General features: G+C 37.9%; 2 protein-coding genes across 3 annotated transcripts in view; one reads left to right on the top strand and one right to left on the bottom strand.

Moving 5' to 3' along the window:
• LOC139940396 (UV-stimulated scaffold protein A-like) overlaps positions 1 to 5,014 on the bottom strand; it is a 21,821-nt gene extending 16,807 nt beyond the window's left edge. The window contains exons 1-2 of one of the 2 annotated variants that reach the window (XM_071936623.1): positions 4,892 to 5,014; positions 583 to 752 (exon numbers count right to left, since the gene is read on the bottom strand). In XM_071936623.1, the coding sequence (XP_071792724.1) occupies positions 583 to 743 (161 nt within the window). In that variant the 5' untranslated portion in view covers positions 744 to 752; positions 4,892 to 5,014. Of the gene's footprint in view, positions 1 to 582; positions 753 to 1,282; positions 1,427 to 4,891 lie in introns of those variants that run through there. The other variant, XM_071936622.1, reaches the window with a different exon arrangement.
• On the top strand, positions 1,606 to 18,391 carry LOC139940395 (kinesin-like protein KIF11-B). Its single transcript, XM_071936621.1, has 25 exons — positions 1,606 to 1,870; positions 3,116 to 3,245; positions 3,539 to 3,636; positions 4,323 to 4,401; positions 4,926 to 5,108; positions 5,979 to 6,103; positions 6,689 to 6,846; positions 7,246 to 7,324; positions 7,775 to 7,967; positions 8,234 to 8,322; positions 8,526 to 8,613; positions 8,944 to 9,057; positions 9,633 to 9,728; positions 9,953 to 10,160; positions 10,725 to 10,897; positions 11,416 to 11,544; positions 12,072 to 12,239; positions 12,559 to 12,651; positions 12,820 to 12,881; positions 13,598 to 13,697; positions 13,998 to 14,177; positions 14,923 to 15,145; positions 15,321 to 15,466; positions 16,141 to 16,248; positions 16,779 to 18,391. Exons 1-25 carry the CDS (start codon positions 1,809 to 1,811, stop codon positions 16,929 to 16,931), a joined length of 3,237 nt encoding a protein of 1,078 aa, XP_071792722.1. The 5' UTR covers positions 1,606 to 1,808; the 3' UTR covers positions 16,932 to 18,391.

The following is an 18,391-nucleotide window of genomic DNA, read 5'->3' as shown; positions in this document are numbered from 1 at the left end:
ACTGCAGTTTTGAGTGATAGATAAACTATGCTAGCCTGCAAAACGATATCATGTGGTGTTCGTCTACACGCAGTTAGTCAACCCTCCTACTGTGTGACCATTCAATATCATCCACGGCAGGTTTGAGTGATAGATAAACTATGTTAGCCTGCAAATCGATATCATTTGGTGTTCGCCTACATGCAGTTAGTCAACCCTCCTACTGTGTGACCATTTAATATCATCCAATTTGGTTTTGAATGATGCAAGCCTATAAAAGGCTATAAATATTTATATTACTTATGTTATACTGTGGTGAATGCATAGTATACTGTCAACCCTCCTTCTGTCTGATCATTTAATATCATCCACTGTGGTTTTGAATGATAGATCAAATATGCAAGTGAATGCATCTACACAATACACAGTCAACCCTCCTACATGTACTATCTGATCATTTAGTATCACCCTATGTTTTTCAATGATTTTGCCAGCCTGCATTATATCATGTGCTGAAGACATTTACACAGTTCAAAGTCAACCCTCCTACCGTCTGACCATTTCATAGCATCCACTTTTACGGTACTTTAGTCAGAATTTTACCTGCATATCTTCTTGAGTTGTTTTAGAGGTTTTTCCTCAAGGCTTGGGCTCCCTGAGTGTGTCATATCTTCCACTAGTTTATCAAGTTGTTCACAGAGGGCGCTGTCCAGCTGGCTGGGCCGATGCTGTTTAGTGCCATCCTTTCCAATACTTTTCAACATTTCAATGTTCTGCGTTAGAAAAAAAAAATAATAATAATTATGCACATAAAAAGAAAACAATGAAAATTGATTGGCATGCCAATTTCCTTCAATAAAAAATAAATAAATCGTCGCAACGTCAGCTGAATCTCGATTTTGCTCTCAAACCCAAGGCCAACGGAACTAGAAAATGACCCGATACAAGTTTTTGCAAGATAAAATGTTTTTGCAAATCGAGATGCAGCTGACCTGACCAACCAATTTCATGAAGATTTAGATTTAGAAGAAAAATAAATAAAAGGGAAATAAATTGTGATCCTTTTTGGTAATTTTTTTCCATAAAACTACTAACTAAACTCATATTGTATATTATATGTGGAACCTCATCAATCAATCATACAGTTTTCAATCATTTCAAAATTCACTATATACAGCGCCCCCAGTCACAGTAACAGTAATATCACTACTGGTTAAGGTAAAATTGTACACAAAAACTGTGATAACTCGTCATTTACTAGTCTTTGTATTTTATTTCAATATAATTTCGTAAAAATATTCACCCTATTTCAATTGCCAACTACAAAGGAAGTTAACAGCTAGCTCCTTCTGATATTTCCTCAGCTGGGAACAGAATCAAAATCGCCAGAAATCCGTAACATTCCTCGCATACCTCCCTTGCACAATCCAGTGAAATGTTCCGAGTTTGTTTTGTTACATTATTTTGTGTGCACGGAAATTCTTTCTTGGTTGTCTACTGACCTTCCGGACCCATTGCTTTGAACACGATTCCAGACATTCGGTCCGTAAGCGTCGTAGGAATACATTTATACGTGCCCATATCAATCCCGTCATGCAACTGACGATCAGATTGCTGCAACGTGATTGGTCAGTTGGTTTAAAGCGTAAAAATTCAACAGCGAAGATTTCAACAGAATTCTGCCTGTTTTGTGAGTTGTCGGGTCTCCGTTTTCATCCGAAAATCATCGGTTAATTTGGCTTTGTTTTGAGATCAGAATACTTGTAAAGAAGAAGTGAGACTTGGAAATAGTAAATCTTTAGTTTTGGAACTCATCGGATCGTCACAAAATGGTGAAAACAAACGGGAAAGGGCCGCAGGAAAAACACATTCAAGTGTTTGTCCGGTGCAGGTAAGTGACAGACACAGACAGTGTTGAATCATGGATGGCGTCCTTGGCGTTTATATCCTGACTGAAGGACTATGCCAAGTACCGAAGTAGAAGTAGAAGGGAGGTAGTTTGACGTTTCTTTTTCAAAATATAAAAGTATAATTTATTGGATGATTTTCAAGGTTTATATGTAACAAATTGCCCATTTCAGAACCCAGGCTTGGGTAATATTTGACAGGTCAAATTGACTTGGATTTGGAAGTAATTTCAATATTTATCTAGACCCAGTAACTGGGGCGCTGTACTCCTTTTCAACAATTTTTGACTTTATCTGTCGAGATAAAGTCAAAAATTGTTGAAAAGGAGTACAGCGCCCCAGTTACTGGGTCTAATATTTATCATAAAATAAAATTATTTTCTTCAAAATGTTTTCTTTTTAGTTTATATTGTAAACTATTGCAATGCTACTTTTGTTATCTGATTACAATTTGAAATATCGAGTCGGAAGTATCAAAGTCAAAGATCAAAATTTTCCCCCTTTTTAATTTTTGTTTGTAATTGTAGGCCTAATTGTATTTGTAATTTGTGTAGGCCCTAGTATTAGTATTAACCATAAATTATTATTTTTAAATTTGTAAAAATAAACTGAGTTGTGGAAATGGATTGGAAGTGTATGTAGAAATTATAAACAGTGATGATTGAATTTGAAAATGCCGTCGGAAATATGCCACATCTTTTTTAATCAATTTGAATATTACAACGTCATTCTGATAAATATTTATGAATTATTTATTATTTTACAAGTTAATGTTATACAATAACATAGTCTATTTAGTATTAGAAATATGAAAACAAAGTCAAACTCCTAATTTATTAATTTAAAACAGACTATTTTAAATATTTGTTGGTTCTGTATTGAGTTAAGGCCTACACAGAATTATCAATCAGAACAATATTGAAAATGATAATGGTTAAAATAAATGCCTTGCTTCCCAATACCAAGCCTCCAAGACCAGATTAACAGCTTGAACCATGGAGGAAGGAAGAACCCACACTCTTCTGATGAGATCAAAAACACTGGTCAGCTCTACAACTCAACAGGCATCCCGCGTGCAATTTTTCAGCTCGCGCCATAAACAGTTGCCAATTCTTCACGGCAAGTAGGGATTCATGTCATGGCCAAAAACTGGGTCTACAAAAGCGGTACCAAAACCCTTTTAAATCTTAGTCTCAGACTTTGTTTTCTTGTTGTCTTCCTGTCTACAGGCCAATCAATGAAAGTGAGAAGAAGAGAGGATCCCATAAAGTGGTAGAGGTCAACAAAAACAAGAAAGATGTCCACGTTAACGTTGAGGTCGCTGAGAAGTCATCCACTAAAACTTTCTCTTTTGATAAGGTACATCACTTCTGAAGAAATGAAACATTTGAGATCTTTAGAATTTCCAAAATAAAGTTTCCAATTGAATTGCAAAACATAAATAAAAAACTTAGTTTTGAAGAATTTTTACATTTTTAAAACAATTTTGTAATGTTTATTTTTTTCAATGAACAAAGTTGAAAGCAGACCATTTGAATATCCGATGCCAAAATGCATTTGGGTTAGCCTAATGATTTAGATATTAGGCACTAAAACTTCTTTTTATTAATATAAATATTTTCATAACTTCATATTGTTGTTTTGTTTTCCAGGCATTTGGCCCCAAAGCAAAGCAGATTGAAGTGTACAAGAGCGTTGTCCTTCCTACCCTGGATGAAGTACTCATGGGTTACAACTGTACAGTATTTGCGTAAGTCAACAACAACTATTTTTAACATCTTTCACTTACATTTTCAGTAAGTCCTGAATTATTCCCAAAGTACAACTTTAAAAAGTTATTTTCAAATAGTAAACCACACGGGAAACTGACTGGGTAAATTGTTAATAATTTTGGGCAGAACAAAGTAAAGTTTGCTTACCCAATCGGTGTCCCTTGTGATTGACTTTTTGAAATTAAAAATGTGCATCCCCGTTAGGTAATCCTCTAGCTGCCGTTTCCAAGGTTGTATCACAAACAGGGCAGCTAACGGTTGTATGGCTTCCAGGTCTGATACTTCACGGAGGCAACGAAGGCGATTGCCTCCATGTCCCTGGTCATTGCCTTGGTGCCCTTGAAATGCTCCAGTACAAATTTGTAATTTCATCATAGGTAGCCCTTTACCAAGATAAAAAATGCCATGGTGCCCTTGCCCTTTCAAAAACGAAGCATACAGCCCTGGTTTTCTGACTGGAACACCCGAACAAAGATATTGCCAAAGTAGGGCGTTCAGCAACAAACAATGTAGGGCTACATAGCTCAGTTGGTAAAGCATCAGCATGTTAATCTGGAGGTCGTTGATTCAAATCCTGCTCCAGTCACATTTGCTTGGTTCTGCCCCAAATCAGAAAATTGTTGTATTTTCACAAATTGTGCGTTTTGTTCCTCTCGTTTATTAGATATGGTCAGACAGGAACTGGCAAAACTTTCACAATGGAAGGAGACAGGACACCAGACCCAGCAATGTCTTGGGAAGAGGTAAAGGGGGAAAGCAGAAGTTGCAAAAATTGTTTTCAATTTTGTCTTACATGTAGGAGACCTTTAAAATCCATTTTTTCCTGTGCAATCCGGGGCATACCAAATGGTTTTCTAGTCCTAAAAAATAATTCTTTAAAAATTTAGGTTAGTAAAAAACTAAATTAAAATATATTTTTTGCATACCAGACGCAATTGAGTTCTCACATAATATAATCTGCCAGCAACTCGGGCGTATTTCCCCGATATGCTAGCTTGTCCATGGGGAAAACCTAATCACAAACTGTTAAAACTAAAAGTGAATTATATTAAATCACTCCTGAACTGTTCACTTAGTGTGTTTTTTAACCTGCATGTTAACTCTATCTGTTATTACATCTGTAATGCTGTCTTTTTGACAGTATTGAAATAAATGTGAATTGAATTTGATTGGAAATGTTGTACGTGATGACTTTGTTTTTTTAAACTAAGTAAACTGCAGCTAAAAACTTACCACCAAATTTCAATCTTCCACTATTTCCTGGTAGGACCCACTGGCCGGTATCATCCCTCGCGCCATGCATCAGATCTTTGAGAAGCTCCAATCCCAAGAGGTGGAGTTCTCTGTCCGAGTCTCCTTCTTGGAGTTGTACAACGAGGAGCTGTTTGATTTGCTCTCGGCTCAGGAGGACACCCAGAGACTCCGCATCTTTGAGGACGCTGCTCGCAAGGTCAGTTTTGGTTCTTCATATATAGTGAGGGCTCTCCCCCAAGGATTTGTCAAAACTGTTCGGGCAGTCTAAGCCTGGAGTTTCATCTCTGATAGGATATAATAAGGATAGCCGTGTTGGGCTTATAGATGAAAAAAAAAACGAACTAAATGATACATTTTGTAGCACTTAAAGGCACCGACACTATTGGTAGTTACTGAAAACAATTATTAGCATAAAACCTTACTTGGTAACAAGTAATAGGGAGAGGCTGATAGTACAAAACATTGTGAGAAACGGCTCCCTCTGAAGTAACGTAGTTTTCGAGAAAGAAGTAATTTTGCACAAATTTGATTTCGAGACCTCCGATTTAGAAATTGAGGTCTCCAAATCGAGCATGTGAAAGCACACAAATTTGATTTCGAGACCTCCGATTTAGAAATTGAGGTCTCCAAATCGAGCATGTGCATCGACAACTTTGCATGACAAGGGTGTTTTTTTCTTTCATGGTTATCTCGCAACTTCGATGACCGATTGAGCTCAAATTTTTACAGCCTGTTTGTTATTTTATGCATATATGTTAAGATACAGCAAGTGAGAAAAACTGGTCTTTGACAATTACCAATAGTGTCCAGTGTTTTTAAAGACATTGGACAAACTGCATTGAGCTTTTGTAGCAACAACTACTTCATCAGATGCACTGAAAGGGCCAAACTAGGGACAATCCTGTAACTAATTTTTGAGTAGCTGTAATTTCCAATTATAAAAGGAGATTCTATTATAAAAGGAGGAATTCTCAATTTTCATGTTAAAAAGAAGTAAAAGAACAAATTCTAGCACGCAGCCAGCTGACTACTAATTGCTTGTTGATATCATTTTTTTTCCCTTCAGGGCTCCGTTGTTATCCAGGGTCTAGAGGAGGTTGTTGTACGCAATAAGAGCGAGGTCTACGCCATCTTAGAGAAGGGCGCCGCCAAGAGACAGACTGCCGCAACTCTCATGAATGCCCACTCCAGGTAAAGATAAATACGCTGCTCATTGACGAAATCATTAAATTTCAATCATATCTATCAGGTTAAGATCAGTGAAAACTCCTAACACATGCCTAAAACTGTTACAAAATACACATAATGTTGAATACTCACAGATCACCATGATTCTTGGAGTCCAGTGACGGAATTGGAGCTTAGTCCACAGTCCACACTGAAAATAACCACAGAGACCACTCAGTAGCTTTTAAAAAGCAACCTCATGAAGAGACCATTCAGTAGCTTTTAAAAAGCAACCTCATGTAGCCATTAATAAGTCTGCCCGATCTTTCTGTATTGGTCTTTAAAAAAACCCATTAAAGCCCTTAGACATTTTTGCAAACTTAAGACCTCAGTCTCCCAATATCCTCTCCGTTGTCGCTCATACAACACCAACTTGTTTGGACTAAGTGACCAGCATTTGTTGTTTAGGCAAGGCCCTCAGTCTTTCCGAATCCTTCACTTGAATTGTAACAGCTGTACCTTTTTGTAGAGAACTGCTAGTGTAATAAGAATTGTCTGAATTGTCTCTTACATGTATCTCTTGTTTCCTAAATTGTTTACATCTTGCAGTCGATCCCACTCCGTCTTCACCGTCACCATCCACATTAAGGAGAACTCCGTAGACGGTGAGGAACTGGTCAAGACCGGTAAACTCAACCTGGTTGACTTGGCCGGCAGCGAGAACATCGGCCGCTCCGGGGCTGTGGACAAAAGAGCCAGAGAAGCAGGTTAGTCTAGCCCTGTCAGAATGATGAACCAGAAGTTGAAAAAATTTGTGTTCCAGATTTTCTGAAATTTTGAAAGCAGGACATCAAACCAAGTTTGCCCTTAACTTTTTTAGCGACTGGCCAGTGGGACCAGTTGGCTTGTCGCTTCACTAGAGTCTGTCACCTTTTACACAACATGTAGTCAATATTTCATTTTATATTAGGGGTTGCATTCCCACGCTGAACCAGCCAGCCAGAACACTTTGAAAGTGTTTTGGCTGATCCTCAGATCTTTCAACTAACATTTAGCCAGGGGACCACTGCTAATGAAGAGCTCTGCCAACGAGTGTGGTATACTTTTTTATGGTATTATCCTTCTTAATGAAAATGTGTCCATATGGAATTTGTTCTTATCCACAGGTAATATTAACCAGAGTTTGTTGACCCTTGGCCGTGTGATCACTGCACTTGTAGAACACGCTCCACACATCCCATACAGGTAAGAAAAGTAAGATTTTGGTGGCCATGTTGTAGTCTTTGCCTTGTCTTCCACCTCTGATACCCTGGTTCAAATCCCACTGGTGGCACTGTGTGTTCTGGGTTTTTAGTCCCTACCTGACTTGGTGGGTTTTTTCCTGGAATAAGTCTCTTGGGTTTTCCTCCCACATCTAAAACTGAAACTTCATTCCTTGTTTTCTCTCCATTGGGTTTTTGGCTAGTTCAGTAATTAAGTTTGCTTTTCTGTGAGTCCTTGGCTTCACAACCAAAATAAAAAAAAGAAAGATATGAAATGGAAAAAGGACACAGTCTTTGTGTATAACAACGCCAAAAACAAGAGGCAAAAGACTTAACAGATAATACTCTCTCGTCTAAATAAAACTGCAAATAGCACAAATATCCAACGAGGCAAAGTATCAACCTCTTAATACTTTTCTTAATTTTTCTTCAGAGAGAGCAAGTTGACCCGCCTTCTTCAAGACTCTCTCGGTGGACGCACCAAGACGTCTATCATTGCGACCATTTCTCCCTCCGTCTGTAACGTAGAGGAGACTTTGAGTACCTTGGACTACGCTCACCGCGCTAAGAACATCACCAACCGACCCGAGATCAACCAGAAACTCACCAAGAGAGCCCTCATCAAGGTTTGTCCATCTTTTGATCTTAAGATCTCAGAAAATGTGAATTGAGAAGTATCTTCATGTTTTGTGTAGTGTCGTGACCGCGACAAATTTTGGGAGATTTAAAACTGATATTTTTGGAAGTGAAATGATTCTCCAAAGAAAAAATGCATACGATCGAAAGCTGCTGTACTTCTAAAAAGCAGTCTTTATTTGTTTGCCATACATTTTAGGAGTGATAACACTTATACCTTCCCTTTAAAATCCTTTTGTGTTTTTAAATTTTGTAGGAATACACAGAGGAGATAGAGCGTCTTAGGCGTGACTTACTAGCAAACCGAGATAAGAACGGAATCTACCTTGCAGAAGAACACTACAGGTAAAAAAAGTAACCGTTTACAACTTGCCTTAACAATTTCTGTTGTCAACACACATCAATTTTTCAGTCACATGCAAACGCTTTGTGATACTTGGTTGTTAACAAACAGTTCCATCACTAAAAAGAGATTTTTACATGATGTTACTGCAGACCTCTCTTAGCAAAGTTTCAAACTCTACATTTACATGATTGTGTTAAACCAGGTCTATGGAAGAATCTATTGCAAGCCAGCGTCTCAGCATCCAGGAGAAGGAAGAGAAAATTGCTGCTTTGTTAGATGAGATCGTCAAGGTAATATAAACTTTTTAAATTTTAATTTATACTTTTTAAAAACAATTTCACAGTATACTTGGCAGATTTTCCAATGTTCACTGCTTGCCTTACAAGTTTGTGAAGAAAATGAAAAATTGAGGGGAAAAAAAGTAACCAGTGAATAGAGTGTGATATATACCTTCCAGTTTTTGCTAAGCAGAGAAATGTGTTAAGCATAATATCTTCTGCATGGAAGCTGATTGAAACTACATGCGATAACTTCTGCTAGGATTGACTGGTACCCCTATATGCAAACCCAAAAACGAAATACAAAACATTGAAACTCAATTTTGTTTCCTTTTTTTGTAGATCAATGAGATTTTGACCGAAACTAAAGATGATCTTGAGGAGACAAGTAATGAGTTAGAATCAACAACCAAGACGTTGGTTCGTACAACCCACACACTGCACAAGACAGAAACGGTAAGCTTTGATAACTTTCAATGTGATTTAGTTGACTTTAATTTATGTTATGTATAAAACCCATAAACACAAATTAAGGTGATGTACAATGTACAGCGAACAGAAAAAAATCTTAACAGCAGGATGATATGTTGAAAAGGCAGGGTGGTGAGAAAATCAAAAATAGGATTTGAAACTCTGCATCGGAAGATACTATCAGGTGAGGTTTGAAGAGATGCCATTTACATAGATCTTTCTTTTGGTTGTTCGGAGAACAACCAGTGGTTTAACTTGGTATTTCGATCAGTACGCTGTGATTGCCTTTTGGGGGAAATGTTTCATGCATTGAATACATTCATTCAACTTACATTTATTTCCATACTTCATGAGAACAGTACAAAAAAATTGATAAAGGAGTAAACAATAAGCCAAGCTATTTAACAAGGAAAAAAAAAAAAAAGGTATGGAGGCATCATCTGGAAGTCGAGGCTTGTGGTGAGATGCCCGAGGACAGACAAACATAGAACAGGGACAAGAATGTACGGACAGACTAGAACAAAGACAGAAATGATGAAGACAATGTTATACATTTACAGGATCTCCGTGTGACAACCAAAGACCGCAACCAACAGAAGTACCTGGTGGAGGAACATGTCAAAGTGGAAGACAAACTGGCCTACGAAGCTAAAAAGGTAGGGGCCTACTGCTTCTTTGCACTTCTTAAAGGGGGGGGGGGTGATTTTACTCAAAATTCAAATCTTTAAAAAATGCTTAGAAATAGTTGGTCTGGAAATGAAGCCCTTGAACATTACACGCAAATTTTCCTCGGATCAGCTGAACCCACTGTGTTCAAGAACAATAATCTCTTAACCTCTTACATTCGGATTAATTTTTGTAACTTCAATTCGGATTCTAGCTTTTGACGGTGGCAGAGGACAGCACAACCGACCTTAAGGGTGTCCACGCTAAGCTAGATCGTAAGCGAGCTGTAGAGTCGCACAACGCGACGGTACAAGAGACGTTTGAGGCCAATTTGGATGACCAACTGAAGACAGTGCAAGACTCCCTGAGCTACTTTGGTGATGTCCTACAACATCGCCAGTCTGCTGCTCAGGATAACTTCAGTAAGCAGCTTTTACAATTTGAAAACGGCTTTTAAAAGCTTAAAGCAAAAGTATACCTGTGGATTTTGCAACAGTTTGGTTGTTTTAATCCTTTTGATTTACCCAACAGACCAGTGAAATATCAGGCATTCGCTTTCTAATTGACCATGCTGATTTATTATTTCTACTTTTTGTTTCATTTACAGTGCAGATTTTTTATTTCCGCAATCTGAAAAGAAAAAAACACAACAAATTTTGTCTGACTCTGCATATTATACAGCACACACAAAGTCTGTAAATTTTATGATGTGCTGTGTACTTGCCTCTAACTATACTCATGAAAATGTTGTGGTCTTTGCATGCAGCCATTCATGAGTCGGTAAAGCATAACGCTGTGTACTGATGGATAGCATCCTGCGCGTGCAGACCTTGAAATGAGGCTATTAACAAAATGCAAAAAAAAAAATTCAGGAGCACAAATTGTTTGTTATAGCAGTTTCAGAAATGACACTGTCATTTGTTCTTTGTGTGGTTTGTTCAAATGAAAGCATACATTATATTTATTTCCATTTCCGCAAATCACAGAGGAACTGGTGTCCGTGCAATCGACTGAGGTCGAGAGTATGCGATGTCAGGTTACCAGCATGATTGATAACCTGGAGGGTCAGGTGGTTGCCATGACAACCGACAGTCAACAGTCATGTGACAGCTGGAAAGAGTGGAGCGAGAGAACTTGTGGAAAGATGGTGGATTTCAAGGTATATGGTTATTAGTATTCAATGTATTCAATGAATCTTGTGGTCACAGTTTCGTAACTTTTCATGTAAAAGTTTCCAGTGAATATTTTTTTTTTTTTTTTTTTTTTTAAGAATTTATTTTGTAGTTGGATAACAATGTTACAATTTGATTTCATCAAACCTATGTGGGATTGGTAAACTATAAAACCTTGTAAGCTAAATTTAAATTACATAGAATTAGCTGATTGCAAACTGCAAGTTACCAACCAAAAGGACATGTAGTATAAAAGTAAACTAATAATAGTTTATGGCCTGACGTTCGACTCTAGCAGAGTCTTTGTCAAAGGCTAAATCACATCAGGACAGACGCAAACAAGTTTTACTAGTGCATAAAGTGCGAGATGCAAATGTTGGCAGCAGGTCTTAGGTCCGATAAGAACTTGTCATGGAACTTTACTTATCTTCCCGCTTAACCGAATGCACTTCTAACCTCAGTTTGTTTTAGTAAATTTTTTTAAAATTACGATTCCATCCGACAGGACAATCACAAAACCGAAGCGGAGAGTTTCCTCACGGCATCACACCTCCCGCTATTGAAGAAACACCAGAAGATGCTTGAGGAACACTCGGAGAGAGTGACTGAATGGAATAAGCTCGTTCAGACACAGGTATGTAAAGGCTCACAATGTCTCTGTAACAATCAAGCATTTAGGACGCAGGGCATGCAACTTTTCAGCATTGTCCTCTTTTTCTTTTCAAAACGGTGCCAGAGAAATATAAAATACATTGTACAAAAGATAAGTGTGAACAGCCCTTTCCTCTTTATTTTTGCAATTGGAAAGTTGCATGTCTGAGGACGGTTTTTCAAATTTGATCATCTGAAACTGTAAAGGCGCTCTAGAATGCAGTCATGAAATTCATGATTCTTTCCTATACTGCACACACTTGATCTACTCCATTACCTATTCCCAAGTCATACTAAATTCTGGGAATAAAACTGAATTGTAGGCTAGGTTTTTCAACTTTTTGGTTTTAGGCCATTTTTATTTTGCCAAGGGCACATCCATTGGAAATTCTTTAAGTCTAAGGAAATTTTTTGAGGGGGTCCGAATGCCAAGACAAGGGGCAACACAGGAGGCCACGATTCCGTAGGTGGTTGAAGTAAATGAGGTTTATTTCTTTATCTTGGTTTTAGATTGCCTCTCAGATGACCGCTGTGGAGACCTTCGTCCAGAATTACTACGACCAGCTCGACTCTCTGTCCTCCCTCATGGGAGCCTACATCAACAACCAGAAAAAGGTCAATCAAGGTCACCAAGAGAGGGCAGCAAACATGCTAGCCGCACAACGACAGGCGTCTCAGGTAATGGGAAAGTTGCATCAGTTTTTAAACATTTTTTATGTTATAAACCTGATTTAAGGGAGAACAAGTTCTGTTGCAAAAAAATAGTTAATGGCCTGGCGTTTCAACCCTAGCAGAGTCTTTCTCGAAGGCTAAATGACAACACGACAAACATGAACAGGTAACTAAGTGAAACATAAGCAGTGAAGTGGAAATACATGAATAGAGAAGGGGAGAGTCGGAGAGCACACAGAAAAAAGCAAGGGGTAAACAATGAAAGAGACAATTATTATTTGTTAAAACATTATTGCAAATTTTGCTCTTTTTTCTAACTTGGCAGAAAATGAAGGCCGACTTGCTTGCCAAGGTGTCTGGTGCCATGCAAGAGCTTTTGGATGAACAGCATGAACAAAACACTGCAGATGTAAAGGAGGTAGGGACCCAGATATAACTTTTTCGTTTCAATACCATCAATATGCAACTTTCCCAAGTCATGTACTGGGATTACTTGAAGGAAAGGTTTGGTAATCACTGTTAATATGACAAGCAAAAAAAACAAAATATATGCTTTTATTTTGATGTGTTTTTTATTTCAATCTAGATGACAGAGAGCTACCTTGGTCTGGTGGAGGGAGCTGATACAGCCAATGATGAAGTCAAAGGGTAATTTGATATTAATAATAATTAGGCATTTAAAAAAGGCGCTTTAAAACCATTGTATCAAAGTGCCTTAAGGCCGGCCACTGGATACTATTGGTAGTTACTCAAAATAATTGTAAGCATAAAAACTTACTTGGTAACAAGCAATGGAGCTGTTGGTAGTATAAAACATTGTGAGTAACGGTTCATTTAGTGCACACAGGTTGCTGATCATTCAAATCAACAATTTCTACCCTCTCACAGGTACCCATTTACTCCTAGGTGAAATAAAGCAGTTATTGTTAAGTTTCTTGCTCAATGACACAAGGTATGGCGGCTGGAATTCAAACCCACAATCTGACGACTCATTAGCCATCAGACTTTAGTTTGATATGCTGGACCACTCGACCACTAAACCGCAACTTTTTGTACCTCCAATGAAATTGTTTGCATGATCTTGCCGAAGACATTCTAGACATGCATGAACAATGTTTCTCTCCAGAAGACGATCAGAGCATACTGATCGAAACGTCGAGTTGATCAAAACGTCGAGTTGAAACCAATGGTTCTTTTCTGAACCCCCCCTAACTCATTAGAGATAGTCATAACATGGTGTTACCGCAAACCTTTCTATATGAATCGCCCTTCCTTGCGTACAAGTTATTTCTGAGGCATTTGTTCCTCTGCTTAAACTAATAAACAGAATAAGTTATAGTTTTTGAAAAACTTTTTTTTTCTAGGTGTTTGACAGAATTCAGAGAAATGTCCGAGACATTTGCAAGTCAATACGTTGAGGGTTCGGAGTCACTGGAAGCATTGACAAATGAACACACGACTAAGGTATGTTAACATTAATAAGAAAATGAAGATAAAACCATTATGAAACACCCCAGATTGCAGAGTATGGCTTTCAAAACCGAAGAGAAGTGTATGTACATGGATAACCATCTTCGCACTTTGAAGCATTTGCGCTCCAAAGCTTTCACGCTTTTCGCTCGCAAGCTTTCACGCTTTGTGCTCATATAACTAGTTAAGGGTTTTTTTTTCAACATCTTATCACATCCCTGATCTATGGGTGTAGCAACAAAGCAAAGAAAAGTGTATATTTTAACAAACTCTTGGTTTGTGTTCCGCTCTCAGAGTCAAACCTACATCACAGAGACAGAGCAGAGTCGGGTTCAGATCCAGTCTTCAATCCAGCAGCATCTCGAGGAGGACATCTCAAGGCAAGCGTCTCAAACTACTGAGATGACTGAGTCTGTTTCATCACATATGACACAGCTTGCTCAGCATGTTGCTGACTCAAATCAGAAGGCAGAGGTACGGAAGTATTTATTCTCGACTCTTTGTCTCAAGTGAGGTCTGTATTGCGGGTGACAATTCCTCTAATAGAAATCTCTACCGTATCGTGGGGTGTCATGGCTGAGTGGTTCAGAGCATCAAGCTCACGTTCTGGTGGTGAGGTCATCGGGGTGTGGGTTTGAATCCCAGTTATGACACTTGTGCCCTTGAGCAAGACACTTTACTATAGTTGCTTCTCTTCACCCAGGGGTATAGATGGGTACCTGTGAGGGTAGAGGTTGATATTGTGTTCAAAAGTGCCTTTGGTGTGCCACAGCAGCTCAAGGCTGTATACTCCCCAAAGAAACATTGACTAGAGCGAGACTTGAGCCTACAACCTTTAGGTTAACATACCAACTGAGTTATTTAGCCCTATGTTGGCAGTCTCCCGATTTTGTATCTTTGTTTGGGGTTCCAGTCAGAAGTTGTTCAACCTGTAGCTGCCGTATAGCTACGGTTCACACACCCAAATTTACTCAACAAATTTTAACAACCAAGTACTTCTTTGTTGTTAAAGGTTTGACACCATATTGTCACATTCAGACCACGATAGTCTTTCATAGACTGCTGCGCTCCATCAGTTCAAACCTGTATCAACAACTGTTGTAGCTCCAGACCATATTTTTTACCAGAATCAAACACACAACAAAGTCTACAAAAAAATAATTCACAGATGTTTCCACAATAAGATTCACAAATCTCTAAAATCGTTTCACAATCACAGACAATTCTCAGCACAGTCCGACAAAGTTCGCAGGATCATCAACAAGATCTGACCGCTCAACACACCAGATTGACCAGTACACTCGACCAGTGGACCCAGCAATCAGTCAAGGAATCAAAGGACATCGGAGACAGCGTGTGTGATCTCAGGATAAAGTTCACCGATGTCGAAGGTTTGGCTGAGACCTTCTTAAAAGAAGACCTCAGGCTGGACATCCCCACTGGTAAGAACTCAAAGCCCTTATTTCGTACAAAGCTGTTTCGAGCAGAAAGTGCTGTTGGGCATAAAGGGCGGCTGAGCAAATATTTTTGCTAAGCAAAAAGCAATAATGGAAGGGAGGTCATGAAAATGTTAATGACATGGCTGGTAAAGTGTTTTCTGTTTTTTTTATAACTCAGGTGTCACTCCAAAGGTTCGTCGGTTTAGCTACCCTCGTATGTTGACCCGAACTGATCCCCATCACGTCCTCCTCAAGAACCAAGGACTCGACAAGACGATAAATGAAGCGGTAAATGTGCCACTACCAGACACTTTCATTGAAGAGGTAGGTATTCTACTAAGTCAAATTTTCATGGGCTCTTGCCCCTTCTTGTCCTTCTTGTTCTTGGGGGCCAGAGCACGTACCACAGAGCTTCATGTTAGGAACACAGCTTACCAAAAAATTCTGGACAATTACTGCCCATAAACATGTGCTTTCGGGAGGCCATATTTGCACGGAGTTCTATTCTTTAACAGCGCCGTAAAATTGGTCACAGATCATCATTTAAAAAAAATCACAATAAAGAAAGTTAACAAGTAATTGTTGAATTGCAAAATCATATCTGATTTCTAAAATCGTTAGTTTCTTGGTCATTGTAGATTTTTATATAATTAGTACATATAACAAACTAGATAGCTGTAATTGGAATTTTAAAGGCTGTTTGCTTGTTTTGCTTACAGATTTTTAACAGATTGTGTACATACCTCAAATATACTAAGTGGTCCAAATCTTAAGCGAGATTAATATTTCAGGGGAAGGGTGAAATTTGGTTATGCAATAATCAGCACTTGTGGTTTTACTAATTGTGTCACTCGGAGGGAAAGACGTCCGCTTTTGTGTCAAGTATGAACCTGGTTTTATAATTTTACACTAGCAAGCAATGATAGCAACTGGATCATTAATTGTCCTACAGTGTATGTTGTTTCATATATTCAGATTATTGTTAAACCTCTTTACAGATTGAGCAAGAAGACACCAAGAGTGTTACCACGGAAACCATGTCAGTAAGCGACGAGAAGACATCAGATGACAATGTCTCAGACAGCTCCGTTGGATCTTTAGTCATTGTAAGTTTAAAATAATTTGATGGCACTATGGTTTTGTGTTTCATAACAGCTGTAAATAGAACAAAAATGTGTTTATCCTGCTTTAAACACATTTCACCAGCGGTGAAATACATTTAGTTTCCAATATAGGCTGAAGTGGTTTGAAATGTTGAAAAACAGTACCGGTAGTCCAACCAAGTATTGCTATTTATGTTACTAAAACAAATATCAAATAACATTACATGGATACAAAAATCAGTGTGACAGTTGTATATGTTGAGAGAAAAAGATTGCCTACAGTATACATGTATACATGGTATATAAAGTTTTTATAGGAATTTTCCTGGTTTTTCGAGGAAAAACAAACTTGCTGATGAAAATGCAAAATATAAATTGCTAAGCAAAGTGTGATGTCACAGTACAAAACGAAATGAGACAACTTAACTCTGAGCTTCGTGAACTCCAGCCCTGGTCAAACTTTGAAATATGCAAACAAATCAAAATAAAAGAATTTGGAAATAATTTATATATTTATTGTTTCTGTCTTACAGGAGGATAGTAAAGAGAATTTCCCCAAACCCTTGAAGCAGAAAACCAAGACGGTCAAAACCAAGACCATAAAGAAGAAAATACCGAGGGATAACAGCGCCACTCGAACACCCACATCTCGTCTGCCCCTCAGGTCCCATAACACCCCTCACTGATAAATGGTATGATCATTTATAGAATACTGTAATAAAGTTTTGGGGTGTTTTTGTTTGCAGAAAGGGTTTTAAGATGGTGAGTTTAATTGAAATAAAAGTTGCCCTAAAGGTTAGTCTACTTCTGAACGCTCTGTTGTAATGAGATGGGGGGGGGGGGACATTTTTGCGAGAGTTTGTGTCACTCTGTAAATAATCTCTTTCATGTCTTTGGTCATGTCATTATCTATCGGAAGGTAATAGGCCTTACAGGAAATTAAAAAAATCTGTCTTTTTTTTTACTGAGCTTCTCACAAAGTGAGACGATGTAAAACCAACTTAGATGTGAATTCAAGTAAACATTTCATCCTGTGATAATATTAAGTGGAAAATGTTAAATGATTTATAACATCAAAAATGTGATGGGATCTCTTTTATAATCATGAGTTACATATGTTTCATCAGCTGTAAATATTAGCAGTTTATTATTATTATTTTTTTTTGGTGAAGGGGGGGTGGAAGAAAGCTAACTGTTTCATGAATACTATGTCTTTTTAATGAGCTATACTGCAATGTAAATAAAGTTAAAATTAGGGAGGTAAAAAAAAAGTAATTTTAAATGTACTAAAGGATTAGGGAGAGGCCATTTATGGTACAGTCTCGGATATAAATCTATCTGAGATCTTTGTAAATTTCTCTGTAAACAAAGCAGGCTTGATCAGACAAAACTGCAAATTAACTTTGTCTGTTACGCCTGCGTTACGTCAGGATAGACGCCATCATTAACAAGGCATTTTGGCTACAAGTGTATCACGCATAGCTAGGCGTTTGCATTTTCAAAAGAACGCTCTAAAACATTTTGTTGAAACTTTCCATTGTAAATATATTTCGGGAATGTTTTTACATACTGATTCTTCTTAATCAGATCAATTAAAATGTTTTGATGTTTTTTGCGCATCCCCACATGTAACAAGAGAGGTGCATGAAGATTCAACTTTCTGATCCAGTTCTTGGCAGGGGAACAGAATTTAAGAAAAATTTGTTCATTCCTTACAAATCATTCAACTGTGGTTGCTAGTAAACAAAAATCAAGGCTTTAGAGAAACTTTTTTTTTAATGTGTAAACACTCTTAAAAATAATTTATTTTTTCTTCCTCGGGTCGATGGTTTTTTAAATGAATGCACTTTTCTTCATCCCCAATGCAAATTTCCATCTATAAAAAATTTTCAGTTGCATAGAAACAATAGTTTTTTGCAGTAAAGTGATGAAAAGTTGGAATAAATGCTTTGTAAACATGCCTTGTTATTCTATAAGAGCCATAACAACTTTTACGGTAGATTTACGGTTGTGCATTGCTTAGTCAAGTGAAATTCAATAATAATTGTCAGTTGGTATTGTAAATTAAATAAAAAAATGTAACCATCAATGATTTTGATGTCGGTAGGTTTTCTTGGTTGTATTTTCCTCACATGATCCCTCAGCC

The sequence above is a fragment of the Asterias amurensis genome, chromosome 8 (assembly GCF_032118995.1).
Source record: "Asterias amurensis chromosome 8, ASM3211899v1".
Taxonomy (NCBI): Eukaryota; Metazoa; Echinodermata; class Asteroidea; order Forcipulatida; family Asteriidae; genus Asterias; species Asterias amurensis.
Note: the sequence above shows the minus strand (reverse complement) of the source record. Positions and strands in the feature narration are given on the sequence as shown.

Bases quoted from the DNA above. Each gene is read 5' to 3' on its own strand.
- LOC139940395 (XM_071936621.1), top strand. From the start codon at position 1,809: ATGGTGAAAACAAACGGGAAAGGGCCGCAGGAAAAACACATTCAAGTG. The intron at 11,545-12,071 runs GTATGTAAAGGC...TCTTGGTTTTAG, and splicing joins ATAAGCTCGTTCAGACACAG to ATTGCCTCTCAGATGACCGC. The intron at 14,178-14,922 runs GTACGGAAGTAT...TCACAATCACAG, and splicing joins ACTCAAATCAGAAGGCAGAG to ACAATTCTCAGCACAGTCCG.